The 21,503-nt window shown below is 42.9% G+C and overlaps 1 protein-coding gene across 2 annotated transcripts; it reads left to right on the forward strand.

Moving 5' to 3' along the window:
- Positions 1-860: 860 nt before the first annotated feature.
- LOC310754043 (ras-related GTP-binding protein A) lies at positions 861-21,367 on the forward strand. Of its 2 annotated transcripts, XM_083595481.1 has the most exons (10): positions 873-966; positions 3,101-3,134; positions 4,147-4,246; positions 8,384-8,450; positions 9,730-9,952; positions 16,527-16,622; positions 17,737-17,859; positions 19,079-19,170; positions 20,767-20,882; positions 21,128-21,367. In XM_083595481.1, the coding sequence occupies exons 2-10, from the start codon at positions 3,108-3,110 to the stop codon at positions 21,223-21,225; spliced, it is 942 nt and encodes a 313-aa protein (XP_083451607.1). In that variant the 5' UTR covers positions 873-966; positions 3,101-3,107; the 3' UTR covers positions 21,226-21,367. The 2 variants fall into 2 exon arrangements, with proteins under 2 accessions (XP_083451608.1, XP_083451607.1); XM_083595482.1 differs by lacking the exon at positions 16,527-16,622 and having other exon boundaries at positions 861-966.
- The last annotated feature ends 136 nt before the right edge of the window (positions 21,368-21,503 follow it).

The raw sequence follows: 21,503 nt of genomic DNA on the forward strand, positions 1-21,503 counted from the left end.
CTGGGGGGGGCAGTGAAGAGGCGGGGCTTCCTTTCAGGAGGAGGAGCAACCGCTCAACTGATGCTGGTACCGGGAGCGCTAGAGAGGCGGGGCCAGAGAAGGAGCGGGCCTTTTGTGCAGGAGGAGGAGGAGGTGATGATGGGGGATGGCGGCTGTTGCTGGAGGGGCGTGATTGATTGATTGATCTTCCCCCTTTTCCTCTCAGGAGCTCCCGGTCCTTCCCTGCCTTGGAACCCTTTTCACAACAGCCCTGCTAGGTAGGCCGTTATAGGCCGAGCGAGTTCACACCACGTGACTGTGATCTGTGACCTGCGTTTATACGCTCTGAAACGGAGTAGTCGAAACGTAGGAGCTATCATTGCTTGTTATTCATCTTCCATAGCTTTTAATTGATTTATTTCAGATAAGGAAAATAATAATAAAAAAATGCCTATTTCCCATACCGGGAGTCGAACCCGGGCCGCCTGGGTGAAAACCAGGAATCCTAACCGCTAGACCATATGGGAGACCGTAATAAGCCGCTTCTCTCTTACTATCTATGGTTGTGTTGTTTCCCGCGATTTCCTTCGCACGTAACCCGGCGTTTCTCCCTGTCAATCACTCCGTCATTCGGGAGCTGAGATTGGCAGGTGGTTGGGCTAGATGACCCCTAGGTTCCCTTCTTTGTCCATCAGTCTTGGCATACAAAGACCTCCTTTTCTCCCTGCCCTTTTTAAACATGGCCACCTCGGCTTCGGGGCGCCGCGACGTCCGCTCGCCTCGCTTGACCCTGCCCTTCCTTTACGTGTCGTCGCGACGCTACGACGTTCGTTCGCCACGCGTGACTCTGCCCTTCCTTTGCGTCCCTTCGTCACGCTGCCGTTAGGCTGAAGTCACCTGAGCCTCCAGCGACGTCGAGGGAGAGGTCGCTCAAGCTGCTTCGTCTCCTCCGCTGATTCTCCCCCGGGCGCGGCCGTCTGTCGCCGGGTGAGTGGATCACGCGAGGCCGGGGCTTTTGCGGCCTAGTTGGGAAAAGGGAAAAAGAAGGGAGGGCTCGTCTTTCCGAGAAGCTCAGAGGAACTCTGGTTCCTGAGGGGAATGTGGCGCTGGGGAAGGACTGGAGGGCCCCGAATACTACTACTACAGTACTACTACTACTACTACTTATTATTATTATTATTATTATCATCATCATTATCATTATTCTAACTCTAGCCAATGTCCGTAATAATTATCATAATATCATTCTATCCAACTTCCCTAATAATAATACTAATGATAATAATAATGCTATTATCACTTGTTAACGGAGAAATCTGAGGGCTCCCAGGGCACCAACCCTGGAATACCAGAACAAAACAGCAGCCAGTAGGCTTGGTCTTTATTGAAGACTGTTACAGCAGGACTCCCACCTGCCACCAGGTGAAACAAGATGGAAGCCCCGAAGAAAAGAGTCTCCAAACTTTTATTAGCTGCTCATCCCCATGTTACACCCCCTCTAACTACATCATGGTTACATCACAGTCACATCATGAAAGGGAAGGTCTGGTGGCCGTAATCTGAGCATCCTGGACCCTGCCCCATCGTTCTCCTTGCCCTCCACCAAACACCCATCAAGTGTCACAAAAGAGATATTCACATTTACCTGTTTCCCAGCCAAGTTAATCCCACCCTTTTGTCTTCATCTGGGTTTGTTATTTCTGGAATGGCTACCTGTCTGGCGCTCAGGTATCAGGATGCCAGGAATGATCACTCAGGCAGAGGGGCTGCTGAGGAGCTGAGCTCACATGTCTATATGAATTTCTGAAGTTTTCCCAGTGAGCCAGTACAGAGATACATTTATCAGTGAATTGTTACATTTGGTATCATGCAGCAGAGGCCCTTTGAATAGATAGGAAGAAACTGTGATGAAGTGTTTTGTGGGGACAAATCACAAAAGTCACAAAAGCGATTGTGCTGATTTTGGTAGTTCACTACATGTGCATGATATCTGCTGGAGGGGCAACCCCCCCCACCTATACATAAATTCCTGCAACACACTCTAACCAACTTGCCGCCTTCTTTTTCTTCTGCTTCTTTTTCTGCTGCTGCTTCTATTATCACTCTAGCCAACTTCCATAATAATAATAATAATAATAATAATACTATTACCACTGTAGCCAACTTCCCTACTAATGATGATGATGCTAATAATCTAGCCAACTTCACTTATTATTATTATTATTCTATTATCACTCTAGCTAACTTCCATAATAATAATAATATTAATGCTATTATCACTCTAGCTAACTTCCCTAATAATAATTATTATTATTACTCTTGTCAAATTCCATTATTATTATTATTCTACTACTACAGTATTCCATAATCTCTCTAGCCAACTTCCTCAGTAATAATAATTACTATTATATATAATATGTATAACATAATGGTATACTGTTGTACTATATACTAATATACTTATTGTATATACTGTACTCATATGTTGTTGTTTAGTCGTTTAGTCGTGTCCGACTCTTCATGACCCCCTGGACCAGAGCACGCCAGGCACTCCTGTCTTCCACTGCCTCCCGCAGTTTGGTCAAATTCATGTTCGTAGCTTCAAGAACACTGTCCAACCATCTCGTCCTCTGTCGTCCCCTTCTCCTTGTGCCCTCCATCTTCTTCTTGCAGTCCATGGGACTCTCAAGAGTCTCCTCCAGCACCATAATTCAAAAGCATTAATTGTTCGGCGATCAGCCTTCTTTATGGTCCAGCTCTCACTTCCATACATCACTACTGGGAAAACCATATTAGGGATAGGGGTTAGAGATAGGAATAGGAATTAGGGACAGGATTAGGGATTGGGTTGTTATTATTATTATTAGGGTTAGGGTTAGGGTTAAGGGATAGGGTTATTATTATTATTATTATTATTATTATTATCATCATTATCATCATCATCATATTACAACACTGGCTGAGGGCCTGCTGCTTTTGCCTCACCTTTTCCACACCAGGTGACTTTTATAATAATAATAATAATGTTAATAATAATGTTATAATGGGTGGGGTCATATTATATTATTAGTAATGTATTGTATTGTTATATTATAAAATATATATTTTTTTCTCCTTGCAGGCGTGTGATGCCAAACGCAGCCATGAAGAAGAAGGTGAGGGCTGTAGTTTCTCTTGGCCTGCTGCTTATACAGTTAAACCTTGGACCCCAAACACCTCCGTTTTGTAAAGATTTTCTCTTTTCAGTTACTTTCTAGTGAAAAGGCTGTTTATCAGGAAATAAGGATTCATTAAAAGTTTTTCAAGTCATAAGTTTTTTTATTTTAAAAAATTGTTTCAGCACATCAGCTAACAAACATGGATACATATGTGATCATGTTTTTGTTTTGGTGAAATAAATTGTTTCAATTGCTATGAAGGAAATGATTATTTTTCTCCTTCCGATCAAGTACAGCAAAAAAACTTGTCCAAATATAAGTAGTTGACTTATTAAACCTCACCATCATTTCATAATTATTGGTCTATACATTTCTAAGAGAAGAAGCAAATCAGTCACTTTTGAGATAATGATATATCAAATTCACCCTGGATATACCGTAACTGTGAAAACTACACTGAAAATATATTATTCCAAAAAGGAAAGCTTCCTCCGGTTGTCAGTATTAGGAGGATACCAGCAAGCCTAAACCTGAAACAGGATTTAAATCAAGTCTTACTGACTTGTGGTTTCAATCGTGATTTAAATCGTGATGCTATAATGTTCTTGTTTTAGTGAAATAAATTGTTGAGTTATGAAGGAAATGATTCTTTTTCTCCTTCCAATCAAGTACAGCAGAAAAGGGGTCCAAATAGAAGCAGCTGAGTGATGAAACCTCTCCATAATTTCATAGGATGCCGACGAGGCTGAAGCTTTTTTGTAAAAGGGGGTTTAAATCAAATCTTACTGACGAGTTTTTTAAGTTGTGATTTAAATCGATTTGATTGAAATCAAATCCACCCTCAATAATAAATAATGTAATTATTTATACACTGTCTATCCAGATGGGTTTTCCCAGCCACTCAGGGTGGCTCCCAACAGAATAATAATAATAACCCTATCTCTAACCCCTAACCCTAACAACAACAATTTTATTAATAATTTTATGATTTATTCTTTATTCGCCCCAGGTTCTCCTGATGGGCAAGAGCGGCTCTGGCAAAACCAGCATGAGGTCCATCATCTTTGCCAACTACATCGCCCGCGACACCCGCCGACTGGGCGCCACAAGTAAGAGGAAGGGTGCTGGGTAGAGATGGGAAAAAAAATAAAATAAAAATGGGGGGGACAAGGTTTTATTTCCATTTCCCCCCAAATTCATTTGATTTCATTCAAGTTAATTTAATAGCACAAATTCATTGGATTTCAATCAAGTTAATTCAATTTCTTGTTGTTATTATTACTACTACTGCTGAGAACCTTGCAACCTTTGCTGTCGCTTGCTCATTTTTTAAATTATTATTAGGGAAAGAACCGTGCCAGAATAATAAAAAGAAGAATGAACTTTTTCTGCTTTTTCAGCTTTTTCAGCTTGTTCTTATTATTCATCCTCTTTCTTCTTCTGGTGCTGCTGTTCTTGGCCAGATGATGATGATAATAATAGGAATAATAGGAATAATAGGAATAATAATAATAATAATAATAGGAATAATAATCTCATTTTCTTTTTCAGTTCGTTCTTATTCAAGCTCATTCTTCTTCTTCTTCTTCTGGTTCTGCTGTTCTTGGCCGGATGATTATGATGATGATGATGATGATAGGAATAATAATCTCATTTTCTTCTTCTTCAGCTTGTTCTACTTACTCATGCTCATTTTCATTCTTATTTTGTTGCTGCTGTTCTTTGCCAAATGATGATGAAAATAACGATAATAATAGGAATAATAATTTCTTCTTTTTCTTCTTCTTCATCTTCTTTTTCAGTTCATTCTTCTTATTCAATCTCATTCTTCTTCTCATTCTGGTGCTGCTGTTCTTGGCCAAATGAAGATGATGATGATGATAATAATAATAATAATAATAATAATAATAATAATAATAGGAATAATAATTTCTTCCTCCTCCTCCTCCTCCTGCTCTTTTTCAGCTCATTCTCATTCAAGATCCTTCTTATTCTGGCAATGTTCTTTGATAAATGAGGATGAAAATAATGAGAATAGTAGGAATAATTATCTCAATTTCTATTTCTTTTTCTTCTTCAAGCTCATTCTTCTTCTGCTGCTGTTCTTTGGCAAACGATAATAATTCTTCTTTGGAAATCACTTGTAGCCAAGTAAGATTGTCTTCCATAAACACGGTTTTAACAATGAGTCCGTAAGTGACTGTGGAGGCCAATTCTGGATCTACACGTCCTTCCACAGTGGGGACATTGGCTTCCAGGCGAGAGTTGACCACGGTGAGGGCTTGCCAAGCATGCCTTCCTCTTAGCATGTTTCTCCCTTGCGTCCTGAGTTTGAGTGTCTTCAAAGCCCATGACACCTTTGGTCAAGGCTGTTCTCCAACTGGAGCGCTCACAAGCCAGTGTTTCCCAGTTGTCAGTGTTTATACTACATTTTTTAAGATTTGCCTTGAGACAGTCTTTAAACCTCTTTTGCTGACCACCAGCATTATGCTTTCAATTTTTAAGTTCGGAATAGAGTAGTTGCTTTGGAAGACGATAATCAGGCATCCCCACAACATGACCAATTGTTGAAGAATCATTGCTTCAACACTGGTGACCTTTGCTTCTTCCAGTACACTGATATTAGTTTGCCTGTCTTCCCAAGTGATGTGTAAATTTTTTTGGATATACTGTTGATGGAATCTTTTGAGAAGCTGGAGGTGGCATTTATAAGTGGTCCATGTTTCACAAGCATATAGTAAGGTTGGTAGTACAATAGCTTTGTAAACAAGCATTTTGGTTTCCCTGCCAATGTCCCGGTCCTCAAACACTTGACAATTCATTTGGGAGAAAGCCGCACTCGCAGAGCTCAGGTGAGTCTGGATTTTGGAATCAATGTCAGCCCATGCGGAAAGATAACTCTCTAGGTAGGAGAAGTGATGGACATTTTCCAACGTTACACCACTGAGTTGGATTTGTGGCGCTGCAGAGGGGTTGTTTTGTACTTGTTGGTGCAGCACTTTGGTTTTTTGGATATTGAGTGACAGGTCAAGCTTTTTGTAAGCTTCTGCAAAGGTATTTAGGATGGTTTGGAGGTCATCCTCTGAGCGTGCACACACTACATTGTCACCAGCATATTGAAGCTCTATGATGGAAGTTATGGTAACCTTACTTTTTTGCTTTCAGCCTGTTCAGATTGAAGAGCTTTCCATCTGTTCGATATATTATTTCTACTCCGGTGGGGAGTTTCCCTTAAACAAAGTGTAGGATCATGGCAATGAAAATAATGAATAGAGTTGGGGCAATAACACAACCCTGTTTAATACCTGATCCCACTGTGAATGGTTCACTTTGAGAGGCATTGTTATCTGTGATTGTTGCTGTCATATACCGTATTTTTCGCTCTATTAGACGCACTGGACCATAAGACGCAATTAGTTTTTAGGGGAGGAAATCAAGAAATAAGAAAGCAACGCAAAGCCTCCTGAGTGAAGAGGGAGCACTCTTCACTCAGGAGGCTTTGCGGGGCTATCCCTGAAGCCAGGAGAGCAAGCGGAATCGGTGCACACCATTCCCTCTTGCCCTCCTGGCTTCAGCAAAAGCAAGCCTACTGGCTTTCTCCCCGCCTCCCGCAAGAGCCGTGCACTCTTTAAAGGGAGCATGGCTATTGGGGGCTTTTCTGGGAGGTGGGGGGAAGGGACAGAGCTGTGTGCTCTGTCCCTTCCCCCACCTCCCGCAGAAGCCAGGGATAGCCGCGGGAAGCCTCCGCAGGGCAGTGGGATGAAGGCTTCCCGCTGCCCTGCGGAGGCTTTGCACCGCCAAGGCAGAAGCTAAAACAGCTAGAGGGAGCACTGCGCAGCGCTCCCTCTAGCTGTTCTGATTTCTGGGGTAGCCCGTGAAGCCTCCTCAGGGCAGCGGGGAGCCTTCATCCTGCTGCCCTGCGGAGGCTTCGTGGGCTACCCCAGAGCTGCTCAGGGCTGGAGGGGGAAGCCTGGGTCTCCCCCCCTCAGCCACAAAGAGCAGCTCAGGGAGCAGCGGACAGGCTGCACGCAGCCTTCCCGCAGCTCCCAGAGCTTGTCGGGGCTGGCGGGGGAAGCCCCGGTGAAGCCCCGGTTGATCTGCCGGCACCCGGGGTTTCACCAGCCAGTCCCAAAGAGCAGCTCAGGAGTGTGCCGCATTCCGGCAGTTTAGCTTCAGGGACCACACACTCCATAAGACACACAGACATTTCCCTTTAGTTTTTAAGAGGAAAAAATGCATCTTATGGAGCGAAAAATATGGTAATCATAGAGGAGTTGAATGAATCATAGAATCATAGAGTTGGAAGAGACCACAAGGGCCATCGAGTCCAACCCCCTGCCAAGCAGGAAACACCATCAGAGCACTCCTGACATATGGTTGTCAAGCCTCTGCTTAAAGACCTCCAAAGAAGGAGACTCCACCACACTCCTTGGCAGCAAATTCCACTGTCGAACGGCTCTTACTGTCAGGAAGTTCTTCCTAATGTTTAGGTGGAATCTTCTTTCTTGTAGTTTGGATCCATTGCTCCGTGTCTGCTTCTCTGGAGCAGCAGAAAACAACCTTTCTCCCTCCTCTATGTGACATCCTTTTATATATTTGAACATGGCTATCATATCACCCCTTAACCTCCTCTTCTCCAGGCTAAACATGCCCAGCTCCCTTAGCCGTTCCTCATAAGGCATGAAGGAGGGCAGCCAATCATGGAGGGCAGCCAATTTTCAGAATGACAGTCCACAGGGCATTATGATTTACAGTGTTGAAGGCTTTAGTCAGGTCAATAAACACCATATACAGGGGTTGGTTTTGCTCTCTGCATTCGCCCTAGAAGGCCGAAAACAATTTTGGGATTCAGGAAGGGTCACCATGGATATTGTTGCGAGACAGTTTGCTAAGATCCTTGCAAGAATTTTGCTGGCCGCAGCTAATAGAGACATGCCTCGATAGTTTCCACAATCAGTTCCGTTACCTTTTTTAAAAGAGATTGATAATTTTGGCATCCCTAAAGTCTGCTGTGATTTCTTCTCTTTCCCAGATTTTTTTGATGAGCTTGTGAAGTTGTTGTGTAAGTTCAGTTCCACCCACTTTTAAGATTTCGGCAGGTATCCCATCAGGTCCACTGGCTTTGTTGTACTACTACTACTAATAATAACGTTATTCTTTATACACTGCCCATCTGGGTGGCTCCCAACAGAATAATAATAATAATAATAATAATAATAATAATAATCTCATTTTGCCCCTTGCAGTTGACGTGGAGCACTCGCATGTCCGCTTCCTGGGCAACCTAGTCCTCAACCTCTGGGACTGCGGCGGGTAAGTACTTCTTGCCCCCCTTGCCATGTTAAAAGGGACCCCCAGCGGTCATCCAGTCTGACCCGCCGCCAGGCGGGACTGTTGCCTCAAACTACCTGGACAGACGGCCGGCTGCCTGCCCTCCGCTTGAACTCCAGACAATGGAAATCACAATTTAAACCCCTCGCCAGGACAGCTCAGATTTTGCTGGCATCCTTCTCATCCTGATTTTTCTCATTTCAATCCCCATTCGATTCCAGATTTAAATCAGCCAGACTTCCCTAAACATGGCTGCCTTCAGATGTCTGGGGAAACCCAGCTGGATGGGCGGGGTATAAATAAAATACTACTAATAATAATGATGATTTAAATCAGATTGATATAAATCACGATCTAGATCAGTAGTCAGCAAGGAATTAAATCCTTTTTTACAGAAAGGTTCAACCTTGCTGGCATCCTCTTAATATGGACAACCGTAGGAAGGTTTCCTTTTTGGAATACAGTGGTACCTCGGGTTACATACACTTCAGGTTACATATGCTTCAGGTTACAGACTCCATTCACCCAGAAATAGTACCTCTGGTTAAGAAGTTTGCTTCAGGATGAGAACAGAAATCGTGCACCAGCAGCGCGGCGGCGGCAGGAGGCTCCATTAGGTAAAGTTAAGAACAGTTTCAGGTTAAGAACTGACCTCCAGAACGAATTAAGTACTTAACTTGAGGTACCACTGTAATAAAATCCCTTTTTTTACAGAGAGGTTTAACCTTGCTGGCCTCCTCTTAATATGGACAAGCAGAGGGAGGTTTCCTTTTTGGAAGAATAAGATGCCTTTTTTAGCAGGAAGACTCAGTCTTGCTGGCATCCTCTGAATATCGACAAGCGGAGAAACGTTTCCTTTATAGAATCCTCAATTCACAGAGTGGTTTTTACACTGATATGCTGGGTGGATTTCATTTAAATCACCATTTAAATCCCTGGTCCGTAACATTTAAATCCAATCGAAATCTTCAGCCTTGCTGGCAACCACTGAATAGGGACAATACTTTTTGAAATAAAAAAAATCCCTTTTTTCAGAAAGGTTCCGCCTTGCTAGCCCCCTCTGAAATGGCATGAAATGGCCTGAATTGGTTGCCCAGCCTGGAAAATTGATGATGATAATAATAATAATAATAAACTTTTATTTGTATCCTGCCTTCGCTGACTGAGACCGGTCAAACCTGTTTTGAATTGGCATAGAATTGAAATTTGAAACTGCTTTTTTAACTGGGATAAAATAATTTAAATCCCCCGGTTTTCTCAGCCAGGACACCTTCATGGAGAACTACTTCACCAGCCAGAGGGACAACATATTCCGCAACGTCGAGGTTCTGATTTACGTCTTTGACGTCGAGAGTCGGGAGCTTGAGAAGGACATGCACTACTACCAGTCGTGCCTGGAGGCCATCTTGCAGAACTCACCTGATGCTAAAGTCTTCTGCCTGGTCCACAAGATGGACTTGGTCCAGGAGGATCAGCGCGAGCTGGTGAGCGAAAAGGGGACCCCTGGCTTTAATTCTACCAAAGGTTTCCAGTGTCATGGGGGTTGCCAGCGAGGCTGAACCTCTGTAAAGGAAAGGAAACCTGCCTTCAATTTGCCGTACTGAGAGGGTGTCGGCGAAGCTGGGATGAGGGATAGGGTTATTATTATTATTATTATTATTATTATTATTATTATTATTTTATTTTGGGAGCTGCCCAGAGTGGCTGGGGTATAAAGAATAAATTATTATTATTATTAGAAATAGGGATAGAGATAGGGATATGACTTGGTGTTAGGGATAGGGTTCTTCCTCTTCCTCCTCCTCCTCCTCCCCTTCTTCTTCTTCATCTTGTGTTGGGAGCTGCCCAGCTGGATGGGCAGGTTATTATTATTAGGGATAGGGATAGAGATAGGGGTTAGGGGTATCGGTTTTAGGAGGGTTGCCAGCAAGGCTGAACCTCTGCTTAAAGAAAGGAAAGCTGTCTCTGGCCGTATTGAGAGGGTGCCAGTGAGGCTGGACTTAGGGATTAGGGATAGGGTTGTTATTATTATTATTATTATTATTATTATTATTATTATGCTGTTGGGAGGCTCCCTGAGTGGCTGGGGAAACCCAACCAGATGGGCGGTGTATAAATAAATCATCATCGTTATTATTGAGGATGGATTTGATTTCAGTTGAATCGATTGAAATCACTATTTAAATCACTAGTCAGTAAGACTTGATTTAAACCCTTTTTATTTTGACACAAATGTCCAGCCTCGCTGATACCCTCTCAATATGGCCAATCGGAGGCAGGTTTCCTTTTCGGAACCGTGAAATCCTTCCTGAACGTCCGCATAAAGGAAGGATTTTACAGTTCTGGAAAGGAAAGCTGCCTCTGATTGGCCATATTAAGAGGGCCATATTAAGAAATACTGCCAGGGTAGAAGAGGGAGAAGTGAGGCGAATATTAAAGGAGGTAAACACAAAGAAGGCTATCGGCCCGGATGGAGTGGCTGGCAGGGTGCTAAGAGATTGTTCCGACCAACTGGCAGGAATCTTTTTGAAGATTTTAAACCAGTCTCTGGCCCAAGCCACCGTTCCACCCTGTCTGAAATCCGCTACCATTATACCCTTGCCAAAAAAACCAAAGATAGTCTGAATGATTTTCGCCCTGTGGTGTTGACACCCATTATAATGAAATGTTTCGAAAGTCTGTTGAGGAACCGCATCATATCTTGTTTGCCAGTGGGACTTGACCCTTACCAGTTTGCGTACAAGGCAAAGGGATCCACAGAGGATGCTGTGGCAAATAGTTTTACATGCTGTCCTGACTCATTTGGAGAAGCAAGGGCGAGATTGTTATTTGTAGACTTTAGTTCTGCGTTTAATACTATTCTTCCGCATAGATTGCTGCCCAGACTATTAGACCTGGGACTTTCACCGTGTTTGTGCAGGTGGATACAGTGGTACCTTGGGTTACAAATGCTTCAGGTTACAGACGCTTCAGGTTACAGACTCCGCTAACCCAGAAATAGTACCTGAAGAACTTTGCTTCAGGATGAGAACAGAAATCTGGCGGCAGCGGCAGCAGGAGTCCCCATTAGCTAAAGTGGTACCTCAGGTTAAGAACAGTTTCAGGTTAAGAATGGACCTCCGGAACAAATTAAGTTCTTAACCAGAGGTACCACTGTATTAGATTTTCTGTCAAACCGTTCCCAACGGATCAGGATGGGTTCCCATGTGTCTGCGGATTTCATCATGAATACGGGAACGCTGCAGGGGTGCGTGGTTGAGCCCGCTTTTATATACACTCTGTACAGCTGACTGCCCCCCCCCCAAATCCCAGTAATAAAATCATTGTTTGCAGATGATACAACGGTAGTTGGTTTAATCACGGCTGGAGAGGGGGAGGCGGCCTGTAGGAAGGAAGTTGAGCAGTTGGGGGAGTGGTGCAGGAAAAACAACTTACTCCTTAACTTAAAGAAAACAAAAGAGATTATTGTGGACTTTAGGAAATGTAAATTGAATATTCAGCGACTTATTATTGAGGGGAAGTGTGTGGAACAGGTCTTGGTGTTTTGATTTCTGGGAATGGAGTTGAGAGATGACCTAACCTGGGGAGAAAACAGCAAGACCTTATGAAGAGAGCACAGCAGAGGTTATATTTTCTGAGAATCCTCTGGAAAAATAATCTTTCAAAGGACCTGTTGATGGCATTTTACCATTGTACTGATGAGAGTGTATTAACTTACGGTCTGTGTGTGCGGTTTGGGAGCTGCACGGTCGGGGGGGGGGGGAGCTGTCCAGGGTTGTAAAGACTGCAGGGAGAATAACTGGGTGCACTCTTCCCACCTTGGATCAAATCTATGCTTCCAGGTGCCATAGGAAACTGCAGAGATAGAGCAGGCTAGTGCGCACACAGGGTTATAAAGACTAGGACTAGCCTCCTGAGAAACAGTTTCTATCCAAATGCTATTTTGGTTTTAAACGCAGTGTAAGGTAATCTCTATGGGAGTATATTGTATTTAATTATGGATGTTAAGTTGTGGGTGAACATATCAGACGACACAGCGATTCTTCAGACAGCTCTTGTTTATTCACAGGCCAGAACAGAACTGAATTGAAGCCAACCTGCTTATATAGAGCTCAACTACATGGCAACAGTAACAACTTTCTGTAACTATCCAATCATAGCACATAGCATAGCACTGTAGAGTTGGAAGGGATCCTGAGGATCATCTAGTCCAACCCCCTGCAATGCAGGAATATGCAGCTGGTCCATACAGGGATCGAACCTGCAACCTTGGTGTTATCAGCACCATGGTCTAACCAACTGAGCTATCCAGGCTGAATGTCACTTTCAATTCCTTATTTGCATATGCGGACCTGAGTGAAAACTATCTACATTATCCCCCTGCTGGCCCAGGGTGAGAACTTCAGTAAATAATAATAATAATAATAATAATAATAATAATAATAATAATAATTTTATTTATATCCCGCCCTCCCCAGCCAAAGCCGGGCTCAGGGCGGCTAACAACAATAAAACAGTACAAAAGTACAACACAAACAACACTCTAAAATCATTCATTATAAAATTAATTCAAATCAAGCCACTGGCAACCATTGGGCCAGAGCTCTGCGAAGATTGCCGAGGGAGGGGGTCAGGCTGTGCCCTGGCCAAAGGCCTGGTGGAACAGCTCTGTCTTGCAGGCCCTGCAGGGCCCTAGTCTCTTGTGACAGAGTGTTCCACCAGATCGGAGCCACAGCCAAAAAAGCCCTGGCTCTAGTTGAGGCCAGCCTATCCTCTCTGTGGCCTGGGACCTTCAAGATGTTTTTATTTGAAGACCGTAAGTTTCTCTGTGCGACATACCAGGAGAGGCGGTCCCGTAGGTACGAGGGTCCTAGGCCGTATAGGACTTTAAAGGTTAAAACCAGCACCTTAAACCTGATCCTGTACTCCACCGGGAGCCAGTGCAGCTGGTATAGCACCGGGTGAATGTGATCTCGCAGCAAAGACCCCGTAAGGAGTCTCGCTGCAGCATTCTGCACCCGCTGGAGTTTCTGGATTAGTCTTAAGGGCAGCCCCATGTAGAGCGAGTTACAATAATCCAGTCTGGAGGTGACCGTCACGTTGATCACAGTGGCTAGGTCAGGGCGAGAAAGGTAAGGAGCCAACTGCTTAGCTTGGCGGAGCTGGAAAAATGCCGCCTTTGTTATAGCTGCAATCTGCGCCTCCATGGAAAGGGAGGTGTCAAAGATTACACCCAAACTCTTAATGGACGGTGCTGGCACTAATTGCGCCCCCGCAAGAGATGGGAGTTGCCCCCCCAATCGGAACTCGCAGTGCATTGCAGCCTGTCAGAGGGCGGCAGTGTAGTTGTTAATTGACTCCCCCTCTGCCTGGTTCTGGTGGTAGAACGCATGGCGGGCAGCAATCTTGGACGGCTTTGGCACGTAGTGGTTGCGGAGCTTCTCTTGAATCGTGTCCCACGGTGTTGCCTGGACTGCTACAGGTGCAACCAATGCTCGCGCCGTCTCAAACACCTCAGGCCCACAGAGGCTGAGCTTACACTCCTGTGATACTTCCGTCAGCTCGTTGGCTTGGAGGTAGCAGTCAAACTGAGCGAGGTAGGCATCTCATGATTCAGAGGCTGGGGCAAACGGCGGTAGAGGCATGAGTGAAGTCATGGTTCTGATGCCAGCGTGGAGGGCGGTGGATAGAACGCAGTGCTCTAGCCAGAACGGTCAGCTCTGAATTGGTTCTGTTCAGTGATTTCGCTCCGTGTTTCAGCTCAGTGATTCAGCTCAGCTCAGAGGGTGGCCGTGTCTGGCTGTGCTCTGATATCCATCGATCCCATCCTTGTCGCCAGTGTTAAATTGTGGGTGAACATATCAGACAACACAGTGATTCTTCAGACAGCTCTTGTTTATTCACAGGCCAGAACAGAACAGGGCTGAAGGGTTCAGACAACCTGCTTATATAGAGTTCAACTACATGGCAACAGTAACAACTTTCTGTAACTATCCACTCACTGAATGTCACTTTCAATTCCTTATTTGCATATGCGTCCCTGGGTGAAAAGTATCTACAGTATCCCCCTGCTGGCCCAGGGTGAGAACTTCAGTACATAACAATGGGGTATCAGAGTTTTTAGGGGGCTAACCAGGCTGGGATAACAGGCTTGTTGGTTTTTGAATGTCTGAAGTAGATTTTTTAATTCGTTCTGGAGGTCCATTCTTAACCTGAAACTGTTCTTAACCTGAAGCACCACTTTAGCTAATGGGGGCCTCATGCTGGTGCCCTGCCGCCGCCTCGCGATTTCTGTTCTCATTCTGAAGCAAATTTCTTAACCCGAGGTACTATTTCTGGGTTAGCGGAGTCTGTAACCTGAAGCGTATGTGTCAGAGCTGCCCAAGGTCCCAGCTCACAAAGGACCAACGCTGCTTTGTTGTTAAATACAAAAGTCTTTATTGAAGTTCAGTTTCACTTCCAGAGCCGCAGCGCGCAGCCCCACGTCTCAAGCTTTAGACCGCTGATGACCCTTCTGAATCTCCTCCCCCTGTACACCAATTTAAGACCCTCGCCTTGCTCCACCTTTTCCGCTGCTCCTTCCTCCTCTGGGTCCGCCTGCCCGCTGGGGTCTCGCCCTTCCTAGCCTCTTCTGACGCTGATTCCCCTGAGCCTTCTCCCTCCCTCCGGCGGGCTTTAGGAGCTGGTTCCCCATCCGGGTCTCCTGCTGTCCCGCGCGCCTGTACATTTGAACTTGGCGTGCGCGCCCAGCCAGCAGTTTTCCTCCTAACCGTTTCACTGCTGCTGTCACTGCTTCCCCCTTCGGGTGGGCTAGCTGCAACTGACCTCCCCTCCATTCCCCCACTCTCCGATGGAGGCGTGGTCAGCCCTGACTCACTCTCCCTCCCCTCCGGAGGAGACGCTGGCCCTGACACATGTGACTCTTCCCCCCCACTACGCTCTGGTGGGGAAACTGGTCCCGATCCTCCACTGCTGCTTTGGGGTTCCCCTCTGGCTCCTTGTTTCTGGTGCGTCCCCCCTGGGACCCCCCTTGCCCTGACCATCGGAGCCCCCTTCTGGGAATCTTCTGATTCGCTGGAGAAGCTCATAGACTCTCTCGGGCCACTGTCATAGTCCCCTACGCTTCCCTCGGATTCTTCCCCTTCGCTCTCCAATTCCTCTCTCCCCAGTGCTCCTGCTCCTGATTCCCTGACAGTATGTAACCCGAGGTACCACTGTATTATGTTGGGAGCCGACCGACACTCAGCCAGATGAGCAGGGAATTATAGGGATAGGGATAGGGGTTGGAGACTCAGGTTTTCGGTCTTAGGAGGGTTGCCAGTGAGGATTTTAGGGTTCTGGAAAGGAATTCCGATTGGCCATATTGAGAGGGTGTCAGCAAGGCTGAACCTTTCTGTAAAAAAGGGATTTTATTATTCCAAAAAGGAAACCTCCCTCTGATTGTCCAAATTAAGAGCAGGCCAGCAAAGCCTGAGTCTGACTGATTTAAATCTGGATTTGAATCGGGATTTCAATGAGAAAAATTAAGATGAAGAGGATGCCAGCATGGCTGAGCTGTACTGTAAAGAAGGGATTTAAACCCAGTTGGACAGGCGAGGGGTTTAAATTGCAATTTCCATCCATCGCTTAGATTTCAAGCAGAGGCTGGGCGGCCATCTGTCCAGGCTACTTGAGGAGAGAGTCCTGCCTGGTGGTGGGTCAGACTTGGTGACCGCCAGGGGTTCCTTTTAACTTGGCGAGGTACTTATCCGTCACATTCCTAGAGGTTGAGGACCAGGTTGCCCAGGAAGCAGACGGACGAGTGCTCCACGTCGACTGCAAGGGGCAAAATATGATCACGATTATCATCATTCTGTTGGGAGCCACCCAGATGGGCAGTGTATAAAGAATAACATTATTATTATTTTATGATTCTGAAAAGTATTCTCCCTCTTGAGAGGCTGAACCTTTCTGTAAATAGATTTAAATCAAGTTTGATAGGCGAGGGATTTCAATGGGGAAGGGGCACCAGGGTCATCTAGTCCAACCCGCTGCCAAGATGGATTTTGTCTCCTGCAGATTTTCAAGGAGAGGGAAGAGGATTTGAAGCGGCTCTCGCGCCCGCTGGAGTGCGCCTGCTTTCGGACCTCCATCTGGGATGAAACTCTCTACAAGGTGTGACTGAAATATATATATATACATTTTGCTCATACAGTTGTACCTTGGTTCCCAATGCCCTCAAACTCTGACCTTTCAATTCTTCAATCAACTGAATAACACAGTTTCCTTGAAGTTAACTTCATTGAAATTCATTTAAATTTCATAGCACAAATTCATTCGATTTGATTTAAACTCCATTGAAATTCAACTTAATTTCATTGCACCAATTCATTCGATTTCATTCGATTTCATTCAAGTTGATTCAATTTCAAATTCATTCAATTTCATAGCACAAATTCATTCAATTTCATTTAAGTGAATTCCTTTGAAATTCAACTTAATTTCATAGCACCAATTCATTCGATTTCATTTGATTTGATTCAAGTTGATTTGGTTTCCTTCAAATTAATTCAATTTCATTCAAATTAATTCAATTTAAAAGCACCAATTCATTTGTTTTCATTCAATTCCATTCAAATTAATTCAGTTTAATAGCACAAATTCATTCGATTTCATTCAAGTTAATTCAATTTCATTCAAATTAATTCAATGCACCTGCTTCATCTGGGATGAAACGCTCTACAAGGAGCGCCCGAAATCTTTTATTTTCTTTCTTTTTTTGCCCATATAGTTGTACCTCGTACCCCCTCAAACTCGGGCCTTTGGTACGGCATGCTAGCAAGGTTGAGCCTTTCTGTAAAAAATGGATTCATCATCAATATTATTATTATTATTATTATTATTATTGTTATTGTTGTTGTTATTATTATTATTATTATTATTCCTTCCTGCGATTGTCACTATTAAGAAAATCCAAGCAAGGTTGAAACTTTCTGTAAAAAGGGATTTTATCAGGAGCTCCCTGCTGCCAATTGGAAACCGTGCTTTAGTTTCTGGGCGGACTTCTGGAATGGACTCCGTATGACTTGCCAACGTGCGACTCGTTTTTGCAAAGGAAAAAAACTACCTTAATTCAAGTGAATTCGGTTTAGTTTAATTTCATAACACCAATTCATTCAATTTCGTTCAACTGAGTTTCATTTAATAGCACAAATTTGTTTGATTTCATTCCTTAATTTGATTTAATAACACAAATTAATTTGATTTCATTCGATTTTTTGTGGGGCAGGCGTGGTCGAGTATAGTCTATCAGCTTATCCCCAACGTTCAGCAACTGGAGACCAACCTGAGGAATTTTGCGCAGATCATTGAAGCCGACGAGGTCCTTCTTTTTGAGCGGGCGACTTTCCTGGTAAGATTATTGTTGTTGTTGTTGTTGTTGTTGTTGTTGTTGATGATGATGATGTTATTAGGGTTAGGAATAGGGATTAGGGATAAGGTGGTGGTGGTGATGATGATGATGATGATGATGATGATGATGTTGGGAGCCGCTGTCAGGGCTACAGATAGTCTTCCTGAGCAGCTGCCAGCCCAGGCAGAGAGCCAAATGCAGATAAGAGAGGTGGCCGTGGAAACTCATTCCCAGGAAGTAGGAGAAGGGTCATCTCCCAGGCTAGAGGAATCTGCAGATAGCCTTTCAAAGATGGCAGGTCAGCCTTTGAGTATTCCTGAGCGTAGAAAAGGGGGAGTACAGGGTAGGCGGCAAACTATGTCACAATATGCTAAGAGAAGGTTCCTCCCACATTGCTTTCGTCGAAGGAAATGCGACACCGCACTCAGTCGAGTCATCATCTTAAAGTGGAGACTGATTCCCGGGAGGGGAGCTCTCAGCAATCTGTAATCTTTTTGGAATAAAACCAACCTTTTAATGAACTACGATCACTCACGTTTCACTGCTGCTACCGCCGCCTAGAGTGGCTGGGGAAACCCAGTCAGATGGGCGGAGTATAAAGAATAAATTATTATTATTGTTAGGGTTAGGGACAGGAATAGGGATTAGTGATAGGGTTGTTATTGTTATTATTATTATTTATTATTATTATTAGGGTTAGGGATAAGGTTTAGAGATAGGGATAGAAGCTGGGGATCTGGATTTGGGATAGGATTATTATTATTATTATTATTATTATTATTATTATTATTATCATTATTATTATTATCATTATTTGTTATTATTATTAATAATAACAAATAGTTAAATAAATGGTTTAAATTCTATTAAGGAAATGACTGTTTTTCTCCTTCCAATAAAGTAAGACTTGATTTAAATCCTTTGCTGGCCTCCTCTTAATATCGACAGTTGGAGGAAATCCTTAACTGACAAGCGATCTAAACCATTATTTAAATTGATTTGATTCAAATCAAATTCACCCTGCTCTAAAAATGTATCATTCCGAAAAGAAAACCTTCCTTTGCTCGTTGATATTCAGAAGATACCAGCAAGTCTGAACCTTTCTGTAAAAAAAGATTTTATTTTGTTTGCCTCTCCAGCAAAGCATTCTGGGAAAGGAATTGGGCAATGCTTTCTGTAGAAATAAAAGAAATTTATTATGGTTTTCCCCTCCCTACAGGTGATTTCCCACTATCAGTGCAAAGAGCAGCGAGACATCCACCGATTTGAGAAAATCAGCAATATCATCAAACAATTCAAACTGAGCTGCAGGTGAGAAACATGTTACTTTAGACGGCGGTTTCAGGGTAGGGGTGGAATTCTGGAAAATAGCTTGGCAGCCGTGACATGGAAATTAGGTCTGTCTCATTATTATAATCATGTATAAGCTTAATTGATAACATCAAATATAATTTATAATTTCAATCCTAAAATTATAATCCTCAAATTTAAAATTCTTCAAATGCAAGTTTTAATTTAGTTGATTATTTAATTATAAAATAAAATGAGGTGATAATGTTGTCGATTAATTAACAAGTCTAAAATGTATTTTTTTATTTTTTTATGATTAATACCTTCTTATATTTATTTTAAAATGTGACAATTGAAATGATGAAAGATAAGTAGGAAAAATTACAAATGTTATTACGTAGAAAGGAAATACGGTAACCATGAGGCTGGAGGGAGGGAAGTCGATTAACTGAGAAGTCTAAAATGTCAATTTAAACTGTTTCCCAAATACAGTTCACAAGATTGGCAATTAATTGATAATATTTCTAAGTTTAATACAGATTTAATGTAGTATTTGTATTTGGTTTATTCTATTTATAAATTTAGTACAGATTTAATATAATATTTATCTTTGTTTTATAATTCAATTTATATTTACAAATGTAGCTTAAATGTGATATAATATTCATGCTTAATTTGCACTATTTATAAATTTAGAACTGATTAAATATTTATATTTATTTCATAATATTGATAAATTTGATATATATTTAATTTGCACTATTTATAAATTTAAGACAGACTCAATATAATATTTATATTTAATTTATTCTATTTATAAATGTAAGGCAGGTTTAATATATTTTTATTTATTTTATAGTATAATTTATAAATATGATAGAAATCTAATAAAGTTATATTTAATTTATACTATTTATAAATTTGATACAGATTTAATATATTTATTTGATAATATTCATAAATTTGATATAAATCAAATATTTATATTTAAATTACAATACAGTGGCACCTCTGGTTGCGAACGGGATCCGTTCTGGAGCCCTGAGCAGAAAGCAACCCGCGTCTGTGTGTGTGCGGGTCGTGATTCACCGCTTCTGCGCATGCGCGTGACGTCATTTTGAGCATCTGTACATGCGTGAGTGGCGAAACCTGGAAGTAACCCTTTCTGTTACTTCCGGGATGCCACGGGACGCAACCTGAAAACGCTCAACCTGAAGCGTCTTTAACCCGAGGTATGAATGTATTTATAATTTTAATACAGATTTAATATATTTATATTTAATTTACTCTATGGATAAATCTAATGTAGATTTAATATAACATAACATTTATATATATTTTATAATAAAATTTATAAAATTTAATAGTTTTAATATATGTTTATTTTATAATCTTTTTCAATTCAATAAAATTTTAATATATTTTTAAATTTAATGCAGATTTAATACTTATTTTGAATTTATAATATTTATAAATTTGATGTAAATATAATCTACTATTAATACTGAATTTATGACATTAAAATCCATATAAATATCAATTTGTAAAATCAAAAACTGCAAATCTGAATCCTGGAATGTTTGATCTGTGCTCATAAATGTCCTCCCCCACCACCAGCAAACTGGCCGCCTCCTTCCAGAGCATGGAGGTGCGCAATTCGAATTTCGCCGCCTTCATCGACATCTTCACCTCCAACACCTACGTGATGGTCGTCATGTCCGACCCTTCCATACGTAAGTTTGAAAGGCTCGGGTTGAAATCCTCTGCAAATCCAGTGGCAAGGAGTTCCATGGGTATCAGAAAGGTGGGAAAGCGCTCAGGTGCCAGGGGAATCCAATGGTGGGGAGTTCCGCAGTTATGGGAAAATTTGGAAAGTGCTCCTTTGAATGGTCCAATGTTGGGGGAATCCAGTGGTGGGGAGTTCCGCAGGTATGGGGAAGCCAGGAAGCTCATCCCTCCTCTCCCGGCTCACTTCCAGCTTCTGCCGCCACCCTGATCAACATCCGCAACGCTCGCAAGCACTTTGAGAAGCTGGAGAGGGTGGACGGGCCCAAGCACAGCCTCCTCATGCGCTGAGCGGCACAGCGCCGACTACTTCTGCCCAGGGAGGCTCAGCCGATGCTGGAAAAGGGTGCAACCGTCTGCAACTCTGGAAATTAAATTAAATTTGGAATGTTATGAGATAATAAATGCACATCCTGTATGTCTAATAAATGCACCACTGTCTGTCTCTTCTGTTGTTGCTTAAGATCTTCGCCAGATGAAAACTGTTCTCGCGGCGCTATCACCTTTGCAAACAGCGCTCCTGTTTTCCCTTCTGGAGTTCTGCAGAGCCCAAGTGAATAATAATAATA

Source organism: Podarcis filfolensis, assembly GCF_964270895.1.
Source record: "Podarcis filfolensis genome assembly, chromosome: Z".
NCBI lineage: Eukaryota > Metazoa > Chordata > Lepidosauria > Squamata > Lacertidae > Podarcis > Podarcis filfolensis.

What these genes read in the sequence shown, in the direction of transcription:
- LOC310754043 (XM_083595481.1), top strand. Translation starts at nt 3,108, where the DNA reads ATGCCAAACGCAGCCATGAAGAAGAAG. An exon ending in AGGAGGATCAGCGCGAGCTG is followed by an intron (nt 9,953 to 16,526) that starts GTGAGCGAAAAG and finishes TGTCTCCTGCAG; the next exon opens with ATTTTCAAGGAGAGGGAAGA. An exon ending in TTGAGCGGGCGACTTTCCTG is followed by an intron (nt 17,860 to 19,078) that starts GTAAGATTATTG and finishes CCCTCCCTACAG; the next exon opens with GTGATTTCCCACTATCAGTG.